The sequence below is a fragment of the Entelurus aequoreus genome, linkage group LG05, assembly GCF_033978785.1.
Source record: "Entelurus aequoreus isolate RoL-2023_Sb linkage group LG05, RoL_Eaeq_v1.1, whole genome shotgun sequence".
NCBI lineage: Eukaryota > Metazoa > Chordata > Actinopteri > Syngnathiformes > Syngnathidae > Entelurus > Entelurus aequoreus.
The window spans coordinates 77,119,594-77,144,297 of record NC_084735.1 but is presented as its reverse complement, the minus strand read 5'-3'; the positions used below and the strand labels follow the sequence as shown (position 1 = coordinate 77,144,297).

The 24,704-nt window shown below is 38.9% G+C and overlaps 1 protein-coding gene and 1 long non-coding RNA gene across 2 annotated transcripts in view; one reads left to right on the top strand and one right to left on the bottom strand.

Annotated features, from left to right (window-relative positions):
- Positions 1-13,856, bottom strand: part of doc2b (double C2-like domains, beta) — a 302,553-nt gene extending 288,697 nt beyond the window's left edge. Inside the window, 2 exon segments of the mRNA XM_062048951.1 lie at positions 13,191-13,404; positions 13,406-13,856. Coding sequence (XP_061904935.1) covers positions 13,191-13,404; positions 13,406-13,522 — 331 coding nt within the window. The 5' untranslated portion in view covers positions 13,523-13,856.
- The window catches only part of LOC133651053 (uncharacterized), an 88,396-nt gene that overhangs the window by 46,307 nt on the left and 17,385 nt on the right, over positions 1-24,704 (top strand). The gene's annotated exons all lie outside the window — the stretch shown is intronic.

The following is a 24,704-nucleotide window of genomic DNA, read 5'->3' as shown; positions in this document are numbered from 1 at the left end:
TTTTTCAACATATTGAGCAAAAAGGTCTCTTTTTTTTTTTTTCTACCAAGAAAAGTGCACTTGTTATTAGTGACAATATACTTATTTTAAGGTATTTTTGGGTTCATTGAGGTGAGCTAATTTTACTTGTTTTGGAAAGTCTTGACAAGCCGAATTTTCTTGTTCTATTGGCAGATCATTTTGCTTAGTTCAAATAAAATACCCCTCATTTTTGTATTTTTTTTCTTGTTTTTAAACACTGACTTTTTGCAGTGTGAAAAATGGGAAACGTGCAAATTTTTGTTACAAAAAAAAAAAATACTATTTATAAAAACAAAATAAAATACAAACAAAAAAAATTAAATAAAAAAAAAGAAACACAAAATCCTTTTTATTCTTATGGAATTTTGTGACATTTAAGTTGAACAGACTAATAATTGAAATATTAGAATTTCATGAATTAAATGACTAAATAGTACAATTATTGCAGCAACAGAGAACATCGAGAACATGCGAAAAACAACTTCTGTAATATTGATGCTCATAACTCCAATATTTCGTGAACTCAACCTGGACTACAAAAAAATAGGACAGAAAAACTTAAGCTTTTCTTCTTCTCTACTGCGTGGTCTTTATTGACCGTCACAACGATTTCATACTATTTACTTAATTGAAGCAGAAAGCAGGATTTACCAATCTAATCGGGACTGTGCCACTCTGCGGGAAAGCTCGGTATGAGCCCAATATTGGATTTTTTGAACATAAGGAACCTTGTAATCATCAAGTAATTGTTTCTTGTAACATTCGAGGCAAAACACGGTGTACTACTCGGCTGCAACCAGCAGGGGTGCTGTTAATTTAACTAATTTAACCTACTCAGTGGCCTAGTGGTTAGTGTCCGCCCTGAGATCGGTAGGTTGTGAGTTCAAACCCCGGCCGAGTCATACCAAAGACTATAAAAATGGGACCTATTACCTCCCTGCTTGGCACTCGGCATCAAGGGTTGGAATTGGGGTTAAATCACCAAAAATGATTCCCGAGCGCGGCCACCGCTGCTGCTCACTGCTCCCCTCACCTCCCAGGGGGTGAACAAGGGGATGGGTCAAATGCAGAGGACACATTTCACCACACCTAGTGTGTGTGTGACAATCATTGGTACTTTAACTTTAACTTTAGATTGCGGTTTAAAGAAGTAAACAAAAGGTATTGGCGACAACCAGGAGAAGGTCCACTTTTAAAGTTCCTTTTTTCGAATCCCAGTGCAAGTTAGTTTATTTGCAAATATAGTCACAAAGCTGCCATTACGGAGGTAAACCTACGACAAACACTTCAGATGTTTTGGTCGGTGCTGTCAAATTCCAATATGAGGTAAGGTGAGAAGCACGGATATATTTCTTTATTGCTGTGGACTCGGGTGTCGCGCAGACTGTGTTCCACAGCAGGATTTATTTCATAGCAAAGAGCAATAAGGTATGGTATCAAGTGCAGGATATCAAACCGCACATGGCACTCAGCATCAAGGGGTGGAATTGGGGGTTAAATCACCAAAAATGATTCCCGGGCGTGGTCAACGCTGCTGCTCACTGCTCCCCTCACCTCCCAGTGGGTGATCAAGGGTGATGGGTCAAATGCAGAGAACAATTTCGCCACACCTCGTGTGTGTGTGTGTGACAATCATTGGTACTTTAACTTTAACTTAACATTTGCATGTCCTGTTAGCGGTTATTGGAGGTAAGAAGAGGACGGGCTTGACTGGGCTGTAATTAGCTCGCATCACTGATGCATCTCCAGGTTGATTGCCAAATCATTAAGATGACACTCCAGCAGATGTGAGTGACTAATTGCCATATTAGCACGGAAGGACAGGAGCGCTTGTTTGGGTGAGACTGCACCATAACCCCCCCCCCCCACACACACACACACACCGACAAAATCATGCGCGTTTGCTACGAGACCGCTGCTGCCAACACCTGTTGCCCGTGTTGTTTGTGGAGTCATCAGATTGCGATGCCATGAAGCAGATGCTTAATAAAAGTGTTCAGGCTAGGTGTTAGCCGAGTGCTTTGACAGTGTAGTGAGGGTCCCTTGTGTCTTTCGGGCGACCAAACAAGAGGAGTCAAGACCGGGTTTAGCTCACAATTAGAGGTGTCCGATAATGACTTTTTTGCCGATATCCGATATTCCGATATTGTCCGACTCTTAATTACCGATTCCGATATCAACCGATACCGATATATACAGTCGTGGAATTAACACATTATTATGCCTCACTTTGTTGTGATGCCCCGCTGGATGCATTAAACCAGTGTTTTTCAACCATTGTGCCGCGGCACACTAGTGCAGGGGTCGGCAACCCGCGGCTCCGGAGCCGCATGCGGCTCTTTGACCACTCTGATGCGGCTCAGCTGCATACTTGCCGACCCCCCGATTTTCCCAGGAGACTTATGGATCTCAGTGCCTCTCCTAGAAAACTCCCAGGGCAAATATAATCCTATTTTCACTCTAATTACTAAATTAAGGGCGTGCCCTATTTGCACTGCAGTAATTGTCCTCTATAGCATTTACAAACAGCGTGCCAGCCCGCCACATGTTGTATATAGCTTTTACATCCACACCGTAGGAGACAGCAAAGCATACTTAGTCATCAGCCACACAGCTTACACTGACGGTAGCCGTATAAAACAACTTTAACACTGTTACGTTACAAATATGCGCCACACTGTGAACCCACACCAAAAAAGAATGAAAAACACATTTCTGGAGAACATCCGCACCGTAACACAACATAAACACAACACAACCAATACCCAGAATCCCATGCAGCCCTAACTCTTCCGGTCTAGATTATACACCCCCGCTACCACCAAACCCCCCACACATCAACCCTCCCCCCTCCGTGCGTCGGTTGAGCGGAAGAGTTAGGGCTGCATGGGATTCTGGGTATTTGTTGTGTTGTGTTTATGTTGTGTTACAGTGCAGATGTTCTCCAGAAATGTGTTTGTCATTCTTTTTTGGTGTGGGTTCAAAGTGTGGCGCATATTTGTAACGTAACAGTGTTAAAGTTGTTTTATACGGCTACCGTCAGTGTAAGCTGTGTGGCTGTTGAACTAGTATGCCTTGCTGTCACTTACGTGAGCAAGCTGAAGCTGCATTCTACATGTGGTCGAGCAGGTGCACTGTTTGGGCAGGCTGTAGAGGGCGCCAAAAACAGTGCCATCACGCCCTGATATTCGGGAGTCTCCCGGAAATAATGAGAGGGTTGGCAAGTATGTCGCTATCAAGCGCCATTCATTCAAAACTCGCGGGCCGCACTAACATCAAATTTCCATATTAAGGTGCGTGCCGGTGCGTGTGTCTGAGACCCCTGGTTAACATAGCACAAAGCAATTTAAGCTTTGTATGCGGTGTTTTTCATTTTAAATTTAAAAAATTTTTTTGTGGCTCCCATTATTTTCTTTAATTTGTGAAACTTGCCAAAATGGCTCTTTGAGTGGTTAAGGTTGCCGACCCCTGCACTAGTGTGCCGTGAGATACAGTCTGGTGTGCCGTGGGCGATTATCTAATTTCACATATTTGGGTTAAAAAAAAAAATTTTCAAACCAGTAATTATTGTCTGCAAATGATGTGTTGTTGTTGAGTGTCGGTGCTGTCTAGAGCTCGGCAGAGTAACCGTGTAATACTCTTCCATATCAGTAGGTGGCAGCCGGTAGCTAATTGCTTTGTAAATGCAGGTAAAAAGGTGCCTTATGCTTAAACCAAAAATAAACAAAAGGTGAGTGCCGCTAAAAAAAGGCATTGAAGCTTAGGGAAGGCTATGCAGAACGAAAGTAAAACTGAACTGGCTACAAAGTAAACAAAACAGAATGCTGGACGACAGCAAAGACTTACTGTGGAGCAAAGACGGCGTCCACAATGTACATCCGAACACGACATGACAATCAACAATGTCCCCACAAAGAAGGATAAAAACAACTGAAATATTCTTGATTGCTAAAACAAAGTAGATGCGGGAAATATAAGACATGAAACTGCTACAGGAAAATACAGAAAAAAGAGAAAAAGCCACCAAAATAGGAGCGCAAGACAAGAACTAAAACACTGCACACGGGAAAACAGCAAAAAACTCCAAATAAGTCAGGGGGTGATGTGACAGGGGTGACAGTACACCTACTTTGAGACAAGACCTATAGTGATGCATGGTTGCTTATGGTTTAAAGTCATATCCAACAATTGCAACAACGACTTTTAACTGTCAACTGAGTTTATGATTTCTGCTGGTGGTGTGCCTCTGGATTTTTTTAACGCAAAAAATGTGTCTTGGCTCAAAAAAGGTTGAAAAACACTGCATTAAACAATGTAACAAGGTTTTCCAAAATAAATCAACTCAAGTTATGGAAAAAAAAATGCCAACATGGCACTGCCATATTTATTATTGAAGTCACAAAGTGCATTATTTTTTTTAACATGCCTCAAAACAGCAGCTTGGAATTTGGGACATGCTCTCCCTGAGAGAGCATGAGGAGGTTGAGGTGGGCGGGTTGGGGGGGGGGGGTGTAAATTGTAGCGTCCCGGAAGAGTTAGCGCTGCAAGGGGTTCTGGGTATTTGTTCTGTTGTGTTTATGTTGTGTTACGGTGCGGATGTTCTCCCGAAATGTGTTTTTCATTGTTGTTTGGTGTGGGTTCACAGTGTGGCGCATATTTGTAACAGTGTTAAAGTTGTTTATACGGTCACCCTCAGTGTGACCTGTATGGCTGTTGACCAAGTATGCATTTTCATTCAATTGTGTGTGTGAAAAGCCATAGATATTATGTGATTGGACCGGCACGCAAAGGCAGTGCCTTCAAGGTTTATTGGCGCTCTGTACTCCTCCCTACGTCCGTATACCACTCCGTACAGTAGCGTTTTAAAAAGTCATAAATTTTACTTTTTGAAACCGATACCGATAATTTCCGATATTACATTTTAAAGCATTTATCGGCCGATAATATCGGCAGTCCGATATTACCGGACATCTCTACTCACAATGGGTCAAGTCTTCATAAGGCATGCTAACAAATACAAGGCATGCTCTTGTATTTATTTCTTGATACGTAGATATAATTTATCCAAGAGCTAAGCTAAGCTGTACATCAAGCAAGAATGGGAAAGAATTCCACCTGAAAAGCTTCAAAAATTGGTCTCCTCAGTTCCCAAATGTTTACGGAGTGTTGTTAAAAGGAAAGGCCATGTAACACAGTGGTAAAAATGCCCTTGTGCCAACTTTTTGGTGCCATTAAATTCTAAGTTAATGATTATTTGCAAAAAAAATTACGTTTCTCAGTTTGAACATTAAATATCTTGTCTTTGCAGTCTATTCAATTGAATATAAATTGAAAAGGATTTGCAAATCATTGTATTCTGTTTTTATTTACCATTTACACGACGTGCCAACTTCACTGGTTTGGGGTTTTGTACAACTAGCTAAACGAACATATTTTCAGGTTGCTATTGCGCCGCCTGCTGGTTTTGCGAAAGCACAAAAGGCGCGAGGAAAGCGGTTCGGAATAATCAGACGTGAAAAATTGTTTGCTGATGCGATCCACTGGCGTCGATGCGCGGGTGGGGCATTGACTCGGCAGATCGAGCAATACATTTCGTTTATTTTACTGCCCCCTTCAGGCCTGGAGAGTTCTTGCACTCGATCATTTTACAATCATTGCGCTTCTGAGTGACATTTTGGTTCTTTTTACACAAAATCCGTCGCGCTAAGAAGACTTATTGTTAGGCCTTTGCAAATACATTTGAACTTGGTAAGGTACACAATCCAGTATGGCGTAAAATCCCTGTTGCTTCGCGGAGGTCATCACAGAGCAACATCTGCCTCCTCTTCCTCTCTCTGCTCTTCATCATCCTCTCGTCCAGTTCAGGATTAAACCCCCCCTCCCCTCCGCCACCCACCTCATGCACGCCAGTCTGGCCGGATTACCTCTGAAAGAGGATGAGTCCGTCGCATGTTAACCTCCAATCTCTCGCAGGGAGGACTGAGGAACCGTTCAGAGGGTCACCTGTGGACCCTCCGGGGAGCTATACAAACACGCTCGTATACCGTGAGTGCCCAGAAGAAAAGAAAAAGAGGAGGATTGTGATTCTCCTACTCCTTTTTCGGACATGTTGAATTATTTAATGCAGTACTACTCAAATAGTGGGGTGGGCCCCCCTTTTGGGGGAAAGTTGTTAGTGAAATTTGTCATGCCAAAATGATGCACCAGCCTAAGTTAATCAATAAATATTACCTTAATAGTATTTCACATCAGGGTGTGCGTGAAAAAATGTAGGTCCCCACCCAGCAGGCACACGACATTGATACACCGTTGATTATACGTACATGTCCTTTAAAACTGACTTTGAAACAACATTGCAAAATAGTTGTGTTTGTAAATTGAGACAACGTTGATGTCCAACGTTGGATCCACGTTGTTGGTTGGGAAATGACCAAATGTCAATGGTCAAATCAACGCCACAACCTGGCATTGAATAGACGTCGTCAAAAAGCATCAGAATCAGAATAGTTTTCATTGCCATTGTTTGAGAACGGGTTCACAAACTAGGAATTTTACTTGGTGCAATCGTGCAACATAAAACATATATAACACAGAATAGAATAACATGAGCTGAATAGAATTACATGTTGTTTCAACGTTGTATTTGTGTTGGGAAACTACCAAATAAATGTCTGAATCTTATATTGATTAAACATTGTGAAAAAGCATGTCGTTTCAACGTTATGTTTGAGTTGCTCAAGTTCTCAACGTTGTTGTAATGTCTTGTGCCTGTGTCATTTTTCATGCATATTCAATGCACAAGTCTTACAAAATCTATACATTTGATTACGTTCTTAACAGTATTACAATTCAGGGAGGGATGTGAAAAAATGTATGGAGGATGCGAACGGAAAGATGGCTTTTCAGAGTTGGTGTCATTGTTCATGCATGAACAATGCACAATTGTTCATGCATAAACAATGCACAAGTCTTTAAAAAATCCATGAATATTATCAGGTTCTTAATAGTATTTCAACTCGGGGGGCGGGCGTAAAGAAAATTGTATTTCGAGGGGATGGATTTTCAGTGTTAGTGTGATTTTTCATGCATAAACGATGCACAAGTCTAAAAAAATAAATACATTTTATAAGGTTCTTAATAGTATTTCAACTCGAGGGGGTCGTGAGCAGCAGGGTGGATCTTCAGTTCTAGTGTCATTTTTTATGCATTAACGATGCGCAAATCCTAAAAAAAAAAAAATCTATAAATATTATCAGGTTCTTAAAGGCCTACTGAAACCCACTACTACCGACCACGCAGTCTGATAGTTTATATATCAATGATGAAATCTTAACATTATAACACATGCCAATACGGCCGGGTTAACTTATAAAGTGACATTTTAAATTTGCCGCTAAACTTCCGGTTCGAAACGCCTCTGAGGATGACGTATGCGTGTGACGTAGCCCGGCGAACACGGGTATGCCTTCCACATTGAAGCCGATACGAAAAAGCTCTGTTTTCATTTCATAATTCCACAGTATTCTGGACATTTGTGTTCGTGAATCTGTTTCAATCATGTTCATTGCATTATAGAGAAGGAAGCCGAGCAAGCAAAGAAGAAAGTTGTCGGTGCGAAATGGACGTATTTTTCGAACGTAGTCAGCCACAACAGTACACAGCCGGCGCTTCTTTGTTTACATTCCCGAAAGATGCAGTCAAGATGGAAGAACTCGGATAACAGAGACTCTAACCAGGAGGACTTTTGATTTGGATACACAGACGCCTGTAGAGAACTGGGACAACACAGACTCTTACCAGGATTACTTTGATTTGGATGACAAAGACGCAGACGTGCTACTGTGAGTATGCAGCTTTGGCTTTTTTTTGCGTATGTACGTAACTTTTTTAAAATATATAAGCTTTATGAACCTTGGGTTAGGTGAACGGTCTTTTGGGCTGAGTGATTGTGTGTGTTGATCATGTGTTTGAATTGTATTGGCGTGTTCTATGGAGCTAGGAGCTAGCAGAGGAGCTAGGAGCTAGCATAACACGTACCGTACCGTACGTGCGCGTCACGTACGTAACTTTTTAAAAATATATAAGCTTTATGAACCTTGGGTTAGGTGAACGGTCTTTTGGGCTGAGTGATTGTGTGTGTTGATCAGGTGTTTGAATTGTATTGGCGTGTTCTATGGAGCTAGGAGCTAGCAGAGGAGCTAGGAGCTAGCATAACAAACACGCAGGTGTTATTATGCAGGATTAATTTGTGGCATATTAAATATAAGCCTGGTTGTGTTGTGGCTAATAGAGTATATATATGTCTTGTGTTTATTTACTGTTGTAGTCATTCCCAGCTGAATATCAGGTACCGTGAGTATGCAGCCTTGGCTGCTAAACATTCGATAACTTGACCGTATGTGCGCGTCACGTACGTAACTTTTTAAAAATATATAAGCTTTATGAACCTTGGGTTAGGTAAACGGTCTTTTGGGCTGAGTGATTGTGTGTGTTGATCAGGTGTTTGAATTGTATTGGCGTGTTCTATGGAGCTAGGAGCTAGCAGAGGAGCTAGGAGCTAGCATAACAAACACGCAGGTGTTTTTATGCAGGATTAATTTGTGGCATATTAAATATAAGCCTGGTTGTGTTGTGGCTAATAGAGTATATATATGTCTTGTGTTTATTTACTGTTGTAGTCATTCCCAGCTGAATATCAGGTCACCCCCGGCTCTCACAGCATCTTCCCTATCTGAATAGCTTCAACTCCCCACTAGTCCTTCACTTGCACTTTACTCATCCACAAATCTTTCATCCTCGCTCAAATTAATGGGGAAATTGTCGCTTTCTCGGTCCGAATCTCTCTCACTTCATGCGGCCATCATTGTAAACAATAGGGAACTTTGCATATATGTTCAACTGACTACGTCACGCTACTTCCGGTAGGTGCAAGCCTTTTTTTTATCAGATACCAAAAGTTGCAATCTTTATCGTCGTTGTTCTATACTAAATCCTTTCAGCAAAAATATGGCAATATCGCGAAATGATCAAGTATGACACATAGAATAGATCTGCTATCCCCGTTTAAATAAAAACAATTCATTTCAGTAGGCCTTTAATGGTATTTCAATGCGGGGAGGGGCGTGAAAAAAATGTTTGGGGGCGTGAGCGGCAGGGTGGATTTTTTTTTATTTGTTAATGTCATTTTTCATGCATAAACGATTCTCAAGTCTTTAAAAAATCTGTAAATATCAGGTTCCTAATAGTATTTCAATTCAGGGAGGGGCGTGAAAAAATGTATGAGGGTCATGAGTGGCATTGTGGATTTTCAGTGTTAGTGTCATTTTTCATGCATAAACGATGCACAAGTCTTAAAAAATCCACAAATATCAGGGTCTTAATAGTAATTCAACGTGGGGGGGATGTTAAAAAAAATTCAGGGGGGCGTGAGCGGCAGGGTTGATTTTCAGTGCTAGTGTCCCTTTTCATTTATAAACGATGCAAAAGTCTTAAAGAAGTCAATAAATGTTATTAGGCTCCTAATAGTATTTCAACTCGGGGGGCATGGAAAAATTTATTTGGGGGGGTCGTGAGCGGTAGGGTGGATTTTTAGTTTTAGTGTCACTTTTCATTTATAAACGATGCTCAAGTCTTAAAAAATCCCCAAATATTATCGGGGGGGAGGTTGAATTTTTTTATTTCAGGGGGCAGGGTGGATTTTTTTTGTTCTAGTATCATTTTTCATTTATAAACAATGCACACGTCTTAAAGAAGTCCATAAATGTTATCAGACTCCTAATAGTATTTCAACTCAGGGAGGAGCGTGAAAATATGTATTTTGGGGGGTCGTAAGTGGTAGGGTGGATTTTTAGTTTTAGTGTCACTTTTCATTTATAAACGATGCACAAGTCCTAAATAATCCACAAATATTATCGGGTGGGGGGGTGAAACATTTGATTTCAGGGGGGGCGTGAGAGGCATGGTGGATTTTTTGTTCTAGTGTAATTTTTCATGCATAAACAATGCACAAGTCTTAAAGAAGTCAATAAATGTTATCAGGCTCCTAATAGTATTTCAGCTCGGGGGGAGCGTGAAAATTTTTATTTTGGGGCGTTGTGAGCGGCAGGGTGGATTTTCAGTGCTCGTGTCATTTCTCATGCACAAACAATGCACAAGTCTTAAAGACAAGTCTTAAAAATGTTATCAGGTTCTTAATAGTAATTCAACTTGGGTGGGGTTGATGGGAGCGAAAAAAAATTATTTCGGGGGGGGGGCGTGAGCGGCAGGGTTGATTTTCAGTGCTACTGTCACTTTTCATTTATAAACGATGCACAAGTCTTACAGAAGTCAATAAATGTTATCAGGCTCCTAATAGTATTTCAACTCGGGGGGGGGGCGTGAAAAAAAATATTTTGGGGGGTCGTAAGCGGCAGGGTGAATTTTTAGTTCTAATGTCATATTTCACGCACAAAGATGTCAATAAATGTTATCAGGTTCCTAATATTATTTCAACTCGTGGAGGTGTTGAGGGAGGGGAAACATTTATTTTAGGGGGGCGTGAGCGGCAACATTTTATTTTGGGGTGTCATGTGGTAGGGTGGATTTTTAGTGCTCATGCATAAACGATGCACAAATCCTAAAAAAAAAAAATTCAATAAATATCATCAGGTTCCTGATAGTATTTCAACTGGGGGGGGCGTGACAAATTTATTTTGGGGGGTTGTGAGCAGGAGGGTGGATTTTTAGTTCTAGTGTCATTTTTCACGCACAAAAATTTCAATAAATGTTATCAGGTTCTTAATATTATTTCAACTCGGGGAGGTGTTGAGGGGGGTGAAATTTTTTTTATTTCAGGGGGGCGTGAGCAGCAACATTTTATTTTGGGGGGTCATGAGTGGTAGGGTGGATTTTTAGTGCTCATGTCATTTTTCATGCATAAACGATGCACAAGTCCTAAAAAAAAAGTCAATAAATATCATCAGGTTCCTGATAGTATTTCAACTGAGAGGGGAGTAGAGGAGCGTGAAATGTTTTTATTTTGGGGGGTCGTGAGCGGCAGGTTTGATGTCAATAAATGTTGTCAGGGTCTAGGTTCTTAATATTATTTCGACTCGGGAGTTGTTGAGGGGGGTGAAAAAATGTATTTCGGGGGGCGTGAGCGGCAGGGTTGATTTTCAGTCCTTGTGTCACTTTTCATTTATAAACGATGCACAAGTCTTAAAGATGTCAATAAATGTTATCAGGCTCCTAATAGTATTTCAACTCGGGGGGGAGCGTGAAAAAATTTATTCAGGGGGATTGTGAGGGGCAGGGTGGATTTTTAGTTCTAGTGTCCCTTTTCATTTATAAACGATGCCCACGTCTTGAAGTCAAATGTTGTCAGGCTCCTAATAGTATTTCAACTCGGGGGGAGCGTGAATTTTTTTAATTTTGGGGGGTCGTGAGCGGCAGGGTTGATTTTCAGTCCTTGTGTCATTTTTCATGCCTTATCAATGCACAAGTATTAAAGATGTCAATAAATGTTATCAGGTTCTTAATAGTATTTCAACTTAGGTGGGGTAAGGGGGGTGAAAAGAAATTATTTCAGGGGGGGGGCGTGAGCGGCAGGGTTGATCTTTAATGCTACTGTCACTTTTCATTCATAAACGATGCACAAGTCTTACGGAAGTCAATAAATGTTATCAGGCTACTAATGGTATTTCAACTGGGGGGGGGGGGGGGCGTGAATTTTTTTTATTTTGGGTGGTCGTGAGATGCAGGGTGGATTTTCAGTTCTAGTGTCATTTTTCATGCACAAAGATGTCAATAAATGTTATCAGGTTTTTAATATTATTTCAACTTGTGTATATATATATATATATACCGGTATATATTATATGTAAATGTTTGTGTGTGTGTGTGTGTGTGTATATATGTATATGTATATGTAAATGTGTATATATGTATATGTCTATGTACTGTATATGTCCATGTATATATATATATATGTATATGTGTATGTATGTATTTATATATGTATATGTGTATATATGTATATGTGTCTCTATGTGTGTGTATATATATATATATATATATATATATATATATATATATATATAATATATATATATATATATATATATATATATATATATATATACATATATATTCATACATATATATTCCTACATATATATTCCTCGCGCACTAATTGACTTAAAGAGCGCACTTGCTGCATGTCACGTTATCGATGGTAAAAATGCATTTTTAGACAATATGATTTGCCTGAGTGGCTAGGAGACCGTAGAAAATGGACTAGTAAGGAGAGATTTTTAAAAAAATAATAATTAAAAAATTTTTTTACTCGGGACTTCCCGCGGGCCGGATTTTGGACGCTGGGGGGCCGTATCCGGCCCACGGGCCGCAGTTTGGGGACCCCTGTTCTTAATAGATCGGTAGGTTGTGAGTTCAAACCCCGGCCAAATCATACCAAAGACTATAAAAATGGGACCCATTACCTCCCTGCTTGGCACTCAGCATCAAGGGTTGGAATTGGGGGTTGAATCACCAAAAATGATTCCCGGGCGCGGCCACCGCTGCTGCTCACTGCTCCCCTCACCTCCCAGGGGGTGATCAAGGGTGATGGGTCAAATGCAGAAAATAATTTTGCACACACCTTGTGTGTGTGTGTGACAATCATTGGTACTTTAACTTTAACTTTAATTATTTCAACTCGGGGAGGTGATAAGGGGGGTGAAAAAATGTATTTCAGGGGGGCGTGAGCGGCAAGCAACATTTTATTTTCGGGGGGGGGGGGGGGTCATGAGTGGATTTTTAGTGCTAAATTTTCTTGCATAAACGATACACAAGTCCTAAAAATGCACAAGTCCTGATGGTGTGATTAAAAAAAATGAAGAATTACAACCTTAATGTGATAAACAATAGCCTGACCGTAATAAAAATGCATGCCGACATGCGTTAAAACGGCATCGCTAAGAGGGGAGTGGAGCGAGGGCTCCGGGAGGAGGCTGCAATTGTTGCGGCGGCAGCAACAGTTGTCTGGTGTGCGAGGCGCGGAGTTGTAGGGGATGGAGGAGTGGGGGCGGGGGAGAAGAAAAGGTGACAAATAAAAAGGAAGATGGGTGCCTGGCAACCGGTGGAAGTCAAAAGAAAGAAAGGCTAGAATTGCATCGGATGGGAAGCTCACTCACTGGAGTCGTCCGAGTCGTATCCCTCCACGTCGGGCTCCTCGTCCCTCCTGGCGGCCGCCGGCGAGGAGGCCGACGCTCCCGCGGCGAACGCCCGGTCCGGGCTCTCTTCATCCGGGCGCTCACTTTCCGAGGCTACGGTAGTAGTAGCGGCGGCGGCTGCGGCGGCGGCGGGTGGAGCGGAGCGCGGGGGCCCGGAGGGCGGCAGGCCCCGGGGGGTACCGTGGGAAGTAGTCCGAGATCTGCTTGATGGGCTGGATGGGTCCCGGGCACACGTCAATGGCCATGTGCTCCTGGATGCTGATGGTGGGTTTCTCGCCTTTGCGTTGTGTCATGCATGCGGTCCAGCCAGGAGCCTTCTCCCAAGACCACTCACAAACTGACAAATCATATATATATATATATATATATATAAAAAAACTAAAAAAAAACAAACAACAACAAAAAGAAAGACCCCTCCAAGTGCGTCTTTCTAGGTGGACATGTGGAGGCTGCCGCCGCGTCTTCCACTGACGTCCTCACACCCAGACCATGCTGTCACATCCCTCCCTCCTGCACACACACACACACACACACACTATCTCTCACACACACACACTTCTCACTACTACTACCTTCCTTCCAGGCTCTCCTCGCTGGAGACCCCCGTGCGCTCCACCCACGTCTGCGCTGCCTATCTGGGAGAGAGCGGAGGCAAGAGTGAGTGTGCCAAGAGAGGGAAGGGGATTAGGGGATGGAGGGAGGGTGGGGGGGAGGGGGGGGATCAGCTGATGTCACTGCCTAGCAACCAACCGGTAAACAGGAACCGTCGGCCTGAGGTGCTTAATTACGATATTAGCCCCATCCATCTGTCGGCGGGGAGATCCATTTGGGGCTATGAGGTCACACTTGTGGTCCGCTATTCTGGTCGGTAGCAATCATTATTGCACTTTTTGGTTACTTGTGTTGGTGTCACGTGACCAGTAAAACATTTACAACCTTAGTTTGAAACATTGATGCTAGTTTGAAACACTAATGCAGGGGTCTCAGACACACGGCCCGCGGGCCAATTGCGGCCCGCGAGACGTTATTTTGCGGCCCGCACCTTAAAGGCCTACTGAAAGCCACTACTACCGACCACGCAGTCTGATAGTTTATATATCAATGATGAAATCTTAACATTGCAACACATGCCAATACGGCCGGGTTAACTTATAAAGTGACATTTTAAAATTCCCGGGAAATATCCGGCTGAAACATCGCGGTATGATGACGTATGCGCGTGACGAAGTCCGAGTAATCAATCAATCAATCAATCAATGTTTATTTATATAGCCCTAAATCACAAGTGTCTCAAAGGGCTGTACAAGCCACAACGACATCCTCGGTACAGAGCCCACATACGGGCAAGGAAAAACTCACCCCAGTGGGACGTCGGTGAATGACTATGAGAAACCTTGGAGAGGACCGCATATGTGGGTAACCCCCCCCCCCCTCTAGGGGAGACCGAAAGCAACGGATGTCGAGTGGGTCTGACATAACATTGTGAAAGTCCAGTCCACAGTGGATCCAACACATCAGCGGGAGTCCAGTCCACAGCGGGGCCAACAGGAAACTATCCCGAGCGGAGACGGGTCAGCAGCGCAGAGATGTCCCCAACCGATGCACAGGCTAGTGGTCCACCCGGGGTCCCGGCTCTGGACAGCCAGCACTTCATCCATGGCCACCGGACCTATGCAACTCCCCCTCGCAAGGGACAGGGGAGAAGAGGAGAGAAGAAAAGAAACGGCAGATCAACTGGTCTAAAAAAAGGGGGGGTCTATTTAAAGGCTAGATTAAACAAATGAGTTATGTTAATGGAAGTTATGGTACCCCGTAGAATCCTATACAAAAAGCTCTGTTTTCATTTCATAATTCCACAGTATTCTGGACATCTTTTGCAATTTTTTTAATGAACAATGAAGGCTGCAAAGAAGACAGTTGTAGGTGGGATCAGTGTATTAGCAGCGGACTACAGCAACACAACCAGGAGGACTTTGTTGGAGCGCTAGCCGCGCTAGCCGCGCTAGCCGCGCTAGCCGCGCTAGCCGCGCTAGCCGCCGACTTCACCTTGACTTCCTACGTCTCCGGGCCGCCAAACGCATCGGGTGAAGTCCTTCGTCCTTCTGCCGATCGCTGGAACAGATCCATTCTATGTGTCATACTTGATCATTTCGCGATATTGCCATATTTTTGCTGAAAGGATTTAGTAGAGAAAATCGACGATAAAGTTCGCAACTTTTGCTCGCTGATAAAAAAAAAAGCCTTGCCTGTACCGGAAGTAGCGTGACGTCACAGGAGCTAGTATTCCTCACAATTCCCCGTTGTTTACAATGGAGCGAGAGATTCGGAGCGACAAAGCGACGATTACCCCATTAATTTGAGCGAGGATGAAAGATTCGTAGATGAGGAACGTTACAGTGAAGGACTGGAGAGGCAGTGATGGACGTATCTTTTTTCGCTCTGACCGTAACTTAGGTACAAGCTGGCTCAATGGATTCCACACTCTCTCCTTTTTCTATTGTGGATCACGAATTTGTATTTTAAACCACCTCGGATACTATATCCTCTTGAAAATGAGAGTCGAGAACGCGAAATGGACATTTAAAGTGACTTTTATCTCCACGACAATACATCGGTGACACACTTAGCAACTGAGCTAACGTGCTAGCATCGTTCTCAAATGAAGATAGAAACAAAATAAATAAACCCCTGACTGGAAGGATAGACAGAAGATCAACAATACTATTAAACCATGTACATGTAACTACACGGTTAAAAATTCTCAGCCTGGTAAGGCTTAACAATGCTGTTACTAACGACGCTAAGGCTAATTTAGCAACTTAGCAACCGGACCTCACAGAACTATGCTAAAAACATTAGCGCTCCACCTACGCCAGCCAGCCCTCATCTTCCCATCAACAGCCGTGCTCACCTGCGTTCCAGCGATCAACGGCGCGACGAAGGACTTCATCCGTGGGTTTGGCGGCAAGCATCGGCTAGGCGTAGTAAGTAGTCCTTGTTGTGTTGCTGTAAGTATTGTACTTAGCCGCTGATCGATCCCACCTACAATGTTCTTCTTTGCAGCCTCCATTGTTCATTAAAGAAATTGCAAAAGATTCACCAACACAGATGTCCAGAATACTGTGGAATTTTGTCGAAGAAAACAAGAGGTTTCTGTATCGGGTTCGATGGGGTCCAACCACTTCCGTGGATTTTGTGACGTCACGCGCATAAATCATATCCAAAGGAGTTTTTCAACCGGAAGTGTGGCGGGAATTTTAAATTGCACTTTATAAGTTAACCCGGCCGTATTGGCATGTGTTGCAATGTTAACATTTCATCATTGATATATAAACTATCAGACTGCGTGGTCGGTAGTAGTGGGTTTCAGTAGGCCTTTAATATGAAAATGTAATGTTAGTGCGGCCCACGAGTTTTATATGAATGCCGCTTGACAGCGTCATACTTGCCAAACCTCCCGATTTTTCCGGTAGACTCCCGAATTTAAGGGCAACCATTCCTTTCGAATGTCTTCACCCAAACAACAATATTAAGGGCGTGCCGTGATGTCACTGCCTTTAGTGCCCTCTACAACAAACAGCGTGCCAGCCCAGTCACATGTTGTATTTGGCTTCTGTACACACACGTGAGTGACTGCAAGACATACTTGATCAACAGCCACACAGGTCACACTGAGGGTGGGCGTATAAACAAGTTTAACACTGTTACAAATATGCGCCACACTGTGAACCCACACCAAACAAGAATGACAAACACATTTCGGGAGAACATCCGCACCGTAAGATAACATAAACACAACAGAACAAATACCCAGAACCCCTTGCAGCACTAACTCTTCCGGCCTGCAATATACACCCCCGCTACCACCAAACCTTTTTTGCGCTCGCGATCCCGGTGCTTTCTGTCGACCGCCGTGTTGCTGTAGGGAGGAAAAGCGGAACGACACACATCGCGGACATAACATTATTCTGCGTGCGTCGGCTAAATACAAATATATTTCACAACACCGAACATGTCTTTTTCAAAGCCTTCAGTGAAGAGAAAGGGGTATCAAACGTACGGCCCGAACAGGTTTTATCCGGCCCGCGGGATGAGTTTGCGAAGTATAAAAATGAGCCGAAATTTTTCAATGAAAGAAACTGCTGTTCTAAATGTGTCCACTAGATGTCACAATAGCAATTCTTTGTATCTTTGTAGATGATGCTACATATGTAAAAAAATATATAAATAAACCCTATAATGTTAGTGCAGCAGTCGAGGAAAATGAGCAAACTACATAATAAACATCCTGTAATTTGATTGTGATATTATTTTTTTATCTTGATAGATTGAAAATGAACACCAATGAGTTGACTGATGAACATTATCACATAATTTATTCACAAAGTATAAATAACGACAAATAAAGATAAAATACTATTAACCGCAACATGTAAGTGTAAAAAAACCAACAACATTATGATTTGTACATTTTTCAGAATGTGCTTGTTCTATTTTTAAACAAAGAATCTGAAGTTGTCTTTATTTTTAAGTTATTGTGCCGTGATTTTACCAGTTCGGCCCACTTGGGAGTAAATTTTTCTCTATGTGGCCCCCCATCTAAAATGAGTTTGACACCCCTGGTTTAGGGTGTACAAACTTTTCCTACAAAGGGCGACATCACAAAAAGTCAAAGTATGCAGGGGCCATTTTGATATTATTTTATTTTGTAAAAAAAGAGATTTTTTTTTTAATTAAATAAAAATTTAAAAAATAAATTAATAAAATAAAAAATATTTTAAAAAAAAGAAAAAAGAAAAAAAAAAAATATATATATATATATATATATATATATATATATATATATATATATATATATATATATATATATATATATATATATATATATATATATAACAGACACCTATTACTAGGGCTTTGAATCGTTGGGTGTTCAATTCAACACGATTCTCGATTCAAAAACAAATTTTTCCCGATTCAAAAGGATTCTCTATTCATTCAATACATAGGATTTCAGCAGGATCTACCCCAGTCTGCTGACATGCAAGCAGAGTAGTAGATTTTTGTAAAAAGCTTTTATAATTGTAAAGGACAATGTTTCATCAACTGATTGCAATAATATAAATTTGTTTTAACTATTAAATGAACCAAAAATATGACTTATTTTATCTTTGTGAAAATATTGGACACAGTGTGTTGTCAAGCTTATGAGATGCGATGCAAGTGTTAGCCACTGTGACACTATTGTTCTTTTTTTTTTTTTAATAAATGTCTAATGATAATGTCAATGAGGGATTTTTAATCACTGCTATGTTGAAATTGTAACTAATATTGATACTGTTGTTGATAATATTAATTTTTGTTTCACTACTTTTGGTTTATTCTGTGTCGTGTTTGTGTCTCCTCTCAATTGCTCTGTTTATTGCAGTTCTGTTGCTGGGTCGGGTTTGGTTATGGAATTGGATTGCATTGTTATGGTATTGCTGTGTATTGTTTTGTTGGATTGATTAATTAAAACTTAAAAATTAAAAAAAATTGTAAAAAAATTAAATTATTTAAAAAAAAAAAAAAAAAAAAAGAGAATCGATTCTGAATCACACAACGTGAGAATCGCGATTCGAATTTGAATCGATTTTTTCCCACACCCCTAATATATATATATATATATATATACATATATATATATATATATATATATATATATATATATATATATATATATATATATATATATATATATATATATATATATATATATATATATATATATATATATACAGTGTACATATATATATATATATGCTAAAAACAGACACCTATTACATATAGACGAATTACATATATTTAAAGACAAAGTTAGAAAAGCTCCTTCTGGTTGCATGGAGATGGCCTAAAAATGTCTTTGAAAATATGTATTCTTGTAAAAAAAAATAAAACATAATTTTTTTAAAGTATGAATTGATTTAGAATCGTAATGAATTAGAATTGCGATTCAAATGTGAATAGAAGTTTTTGTGCACCCCTAAAGGTTTTATTGGCACGCAACATAACAGTAAAAATGTACAAAAAAAGATACATCAGTTATTCAGAAAAAAGCTAATAAATGCTAATTACTATTAATAATACAATTTGTCACATATAACACAAAGCTGAAACTGTTATTAAATGTCTGTTTGTAGCATTTTTTTTTTTTTTTTTTACAAAATATCAATGTTCTGCTTTTTTGTCATTATTTCGTCTTTTTGCTCTTTTTTCTTGCTTTTTTGCTGTTTATTTCCGTCAACATGTTGCGGGCCAAACAAAACTCGAGCCGCGGGCCGCTAATGCCCCCCCGGGCCGCTCTTTGGACACCACCGGTTTAGGTAATCTTCACCATCTCGACGTAAGATAAACTCTATGGTTTCTTGGATAGTATATCTTCTCTTTTTAACATGTTTTGCCATGCTTGTTGGGAAAATCGGAACATAAAAAATAAAAAACCCCGCCAGAATTCAAGGAACCTTGAGTAGTGCGTCATTTACGTACGATGGCGGCAAACTCTACATTATCAATTCTTGGTTTGCGCATAACTTCCGCAATTTTTTTCATTTACGTACGATGGCGGCAAACTCTACATTATCAATTCTTGGTTTGCGCATAACTTCCGCAATTTTTTCCGACAAAAAAAACCCATTGACCCTCATGTAGTTGTCACAATTTTTTGGGCTATTCATAGTTTTGTTTGTGGCTACATCTAAATGTCCTCCAATAAACACACAAGCTTGGTCTTTTCTTCTATTTTAGTCAAGTCATTTACAAAATGTAAACACGGTAGGCTATATAAGCTACTCGGAGCGCGCAGCTACGCAACATCTAAGCACACAACAGCACACAAGCTAGACATAAGTGTCCTAAGTATCAAATTGCATATTACTTAGACATGCAAAGACTCCAAGGCAGAAGCGTATTAAAGAGCATCCAGTAACAAACGTGTTCGCGTCATTCAACTTACTGCGTCATTCATGAGCTCAACTTAATTATTGTAGCCACTCGGTGTCGCCAAAAAATAATTACCACTGAAATTCAGCATAAGTCCATTTCCAGACGGTTGATAACAAATAGGTTAGTGTTTGTTCTGAACCTTTTCCAACATTCCACACTACAAAATAATAGAAATACTGTATTTTCCGGACTATAGCGCATCTGTATTTAAGCTAAATTTGAGAAAAATTCCATATTCCATATATTAGCCGCACTATAAGCGGGAAATGAGTTATTTACACAGAAATATTTTGTAATTGTTTATTTACATTCCTTAATTGTTTCCAAACGGTGTCTGTAACGCGGCAGTAAAACGGCTGATCAAACAAAACAGACGTCATCGTCATGGACCCACTAGCTGCGGAAGCTAGCTCCCCAGTCACCTAAAAAAAGACTCAATAACTCCTCTGTCACGTCTTGAGGATTTTGTGAAACTGAAACAATACATAAATAATGCCGTTGTAAGTTAATAATACTAACACAGACACATGTTAGCATATTAGCTAATGCTAAAAACGCTAGCTTTGTTTACATTATGATAGCACATACAAATATGCATGAAAACACTCCTACAGACATCACACATGGGACGGTAAAGTAAGTATGAATTGTTTTACTTATATTGGAAAACTTACAAACGTTGCTTGGAGTGATAAATTAAGAATCCCTTCGAGCTGAAAGTCAATGGACGGTTATACTTCCGGTTCAAGGCATTAAAACAAGAAGTACATTTTCAACCCTGCAGTGAGCGAACTTGTCCAAACGATGGCGCCATAGCACAAACAATAACTAACCATTTCAGTCCTTTGCTTGAATTTGATTTTAAAAAAACTATTGAAAACAAAACATTACGGGCGTTAGTGGAAAAAAATCCACTAATTAGCTGCACCGTTTTATAATTTGCAGGGTTCAAAGCGTAGGGAAAAAAAGTAGCGGCTTATAATCCTAGCTTGATTACATTACAATAACACGTACAAAAATATGCATGAAAACACTCCTATCAAACATGTGACAATTTAGGAAGTATGAATAGTTTTACTTATTTTGTAAAATTTACAAACATTGCTTGGATTGACAAATGAAGAAACCATACGAGTAGAAACGCTATGGACGACCAGAAGAGTGCACGACACTAAAGAGAAGAAAATACTAGACGTTCAACCCGCAGCACCTGCAGTGAGCCAACTCGTCCAAAAGTTGGCTCCCTATCACAAACAATAACACATGTTTTAATCCTTCAACTCACCGCACAGTTGTATAAGCCGCAGGGTCCAAAGCGTAGGAAAAAAAGTAGCGGTTTATAGTCCGAAAAATAGGATATGTATGATTCATGCAGTACTCAAGGCTCCAAAATCGGTATTGTTTCAGAAATGAAAAGTTGTATCGAGACATTACTAACTAAACTAACCGTAGTTTGTAACCATCACTATAATCTTAACCCAAGTTTTACCTTAATCTTAGAAGAACATACGTGTTTACAATACGAACAATTTCATTATTAAATTATTAATATATGTAAAATACACACTAATATATAAAATATTAATTTGAATTTAGAAAATAAAGTTAAGTTGAAGGTTAACTAGAGATGTCCGATAATATCGGTCTGCCGATATTATCGGCCGATAAATGTGTTAAAATGTAATATCGGAAATTATCGGTGTCGTTTTTTTTTATTATCAGTATCGTTGTTTTTTTTTTGTTTTTGTTTTTTTATTAAATCCACATAAAAAACACAAGATACACTTACAATTAGTGCACCAACCCAAAAAACCTCCCTCCCCCATTTACACTCATTCACACTCATTCACACAAAAGGGTTGTTTCTTTCTGTTATTAATATTCTGGTTCCTACATTATATATCAATATATATCAATACAGTCTGCAAGGGATACAGTCCGTAAGCACACATGATTGTGCGTGCTGCTGGTCCACAAATAATACTAACCTTTAACAGTTAATTTTACAAATTTTCATTAATTACTAGTTTCTATGTAACTGTTTTTATATTGTTTTACTTTCTTTTTTATTCAAGAAAATGTTTTTAATTTATGTATCTTATTTTATTTGATTCATTTTTTAAAAAAAGTACCTTATCTTCACCATACCTGGTTGTCCAAATTAGGCATAATGTGTTAATTCCACGACTGTATATATCGGTTGATATCGGTATCGGTAATTAAATAGTTGGACAATATCGGCATATCGGATATCGGCAAAAAGCCATTATCGGACATCCCTAAGGTTAACGTTTTTGTAATGTAATTTATTCTTGAATCTTGTCCCTTAGTATGTGCTAATAATGCTTTCATAATATTGAGTCTCTCCAAGCAGTATTTCACAAACTTGTCAACAGGTGATGGAGCGCCCTCCAGTGTTTGCTTTGCAGAACTACACTTTTTACACATTTAGAAAGGAATACTGCACTGGTGATTCATTCTTTGGTGGACACGTTTTCATTTTCAAAAACATGATCGCGTTTTAAATAGTCTGTGATTGCTACTGCATTATGGCTTAAAAATCAGTAAGGGAAGGTATTTTGGGAAGTCACTCGACTTTATTTCGTGTCTTTCTGCCCTGAGATTGCTCTTTGCTTGTAAGAGGAATTGACTTAAGTTTGGTCGAGCTGTTTGTGGAACAATCTGTCGCCATCTGCTGGCACTGACATGGAATGCAGTATTACAGTATTCATGTGCTTTTTAAAGTATTTTTAATACAAATTTATTCAGTAGTATTTTGTCACATTTTTGCCACAATTTAAATAAAATAAATAATATATTACACTATGGTATCCGAATGTATTTTAAAATAATATTAAATATTCGTTTTAAATAATTGTTTTCACATTTTTACCAATAATTAAATGCTTGATACAAAAATATTGTGTACATCACTTTACATAAATATGCATTATTGTGCTGTCCAAATGCATTTTATAATATTTAATATTTTTTCCAGAAATAATTAATGACGCTCAATACAAACATGACACATTGCCTAACAATAACTATTTATTATTGTGCTGTCCAAATGCATTTTATAATATTAAAATATTATCTTTGCACATTTTTGCCAGGATTATTGTATGTATTATATTATTGTGCTGTCCAAATAAATGGTATATTTAATATTTTACATTTTTGCTACACTTATATAGTGTTGCTTGATACAAAAAACATTGCTTTACAATAAATAATATATTATTGTGCTATATAAATGCATTTTCAAATCTTTAATAATACTCAATGATAATGAAAACATTTATAATTTTTGCCAGATGGCGCTTAATATAAAAACATTTCCTCTTACACCAAATACGTATTATTGTGCGTTTTTCAATATTTCATCATGGAACATGTTTACATTTTTTACAATAATTAATTAGGCTTAATACAAAGAGCATTTTATATTTATTTACAATAAACATATATTATTGTGCTGTCCAAATGCATTTTATAATATTAAATGATTTTTAATAAATTATAATTTTTCTAAATTAAATACTGTCCAAATAAATGTTATATCAAATGTTTTAAATTTTTTCCACAATTATATAGTCTCACTCAATACAAAAAACACTTTATACTATTTTACAGTAAATATGTTATTGTGCTGTGCGTATGCATTTTCAAATATTTAAAAATAATAAAAAATGTTTCAGATTTTTGCCAGAATTAATGGTGCTTAATACGAAAATATTTCATATTACACTAAATGTGTATTATTGTGCTATTCAAATGCATTTTTAAATATTTTAATCATGGAAAATGTTTTACTTATTTAGAAGAATTTAATGACACTTAATACCAAAATAATTTTATACCTTTAAAAATAAATAAATGTGTATGTGTGTGGTGTCCAAATTAAATTTATAAAAATAGATTACTTACATGTTTTGACAGAATTAGTGTCGCTTAGTAAAATACTTCTAACTTTACAATGTAGTGTTATTGAGCTCTGCAACTACATTTTATATTAAATAATTTACAATTTTGCCACAATTATAGTGTTGTTTATATTACTTAACAGTAAATATTTAATAATGTGCTGTCCAAATGCATTTTCAAATATTTAATAATAATCCATAATGTACAAAAACTTTTGCCAGAATTTATGGTCACTATTTCAAAAATATTTCATATTAGACTAAATATGTATTATTGTGCTGTCCAAATGCATTTTATGATATGAAATTTAAATATTTTTGACAGAATTAATGTTGCTTACTAAAACATATTTTTTATAACTTTAAAATATGTACAATTCTATTGTCCTGTCCAAATAAATTACATATACAATTTTCATTTTTGCCACAATTATATTGTGCCACTTAATACAAAAACGCTTTATAATGCTTTATTAAATATTTGAAAATACATATGAACAGCACAAATGTTTACTTTAAATAAAAATGTTTTAAAATGTTTAAATGGTGCTTAATTAAAAAAATATTC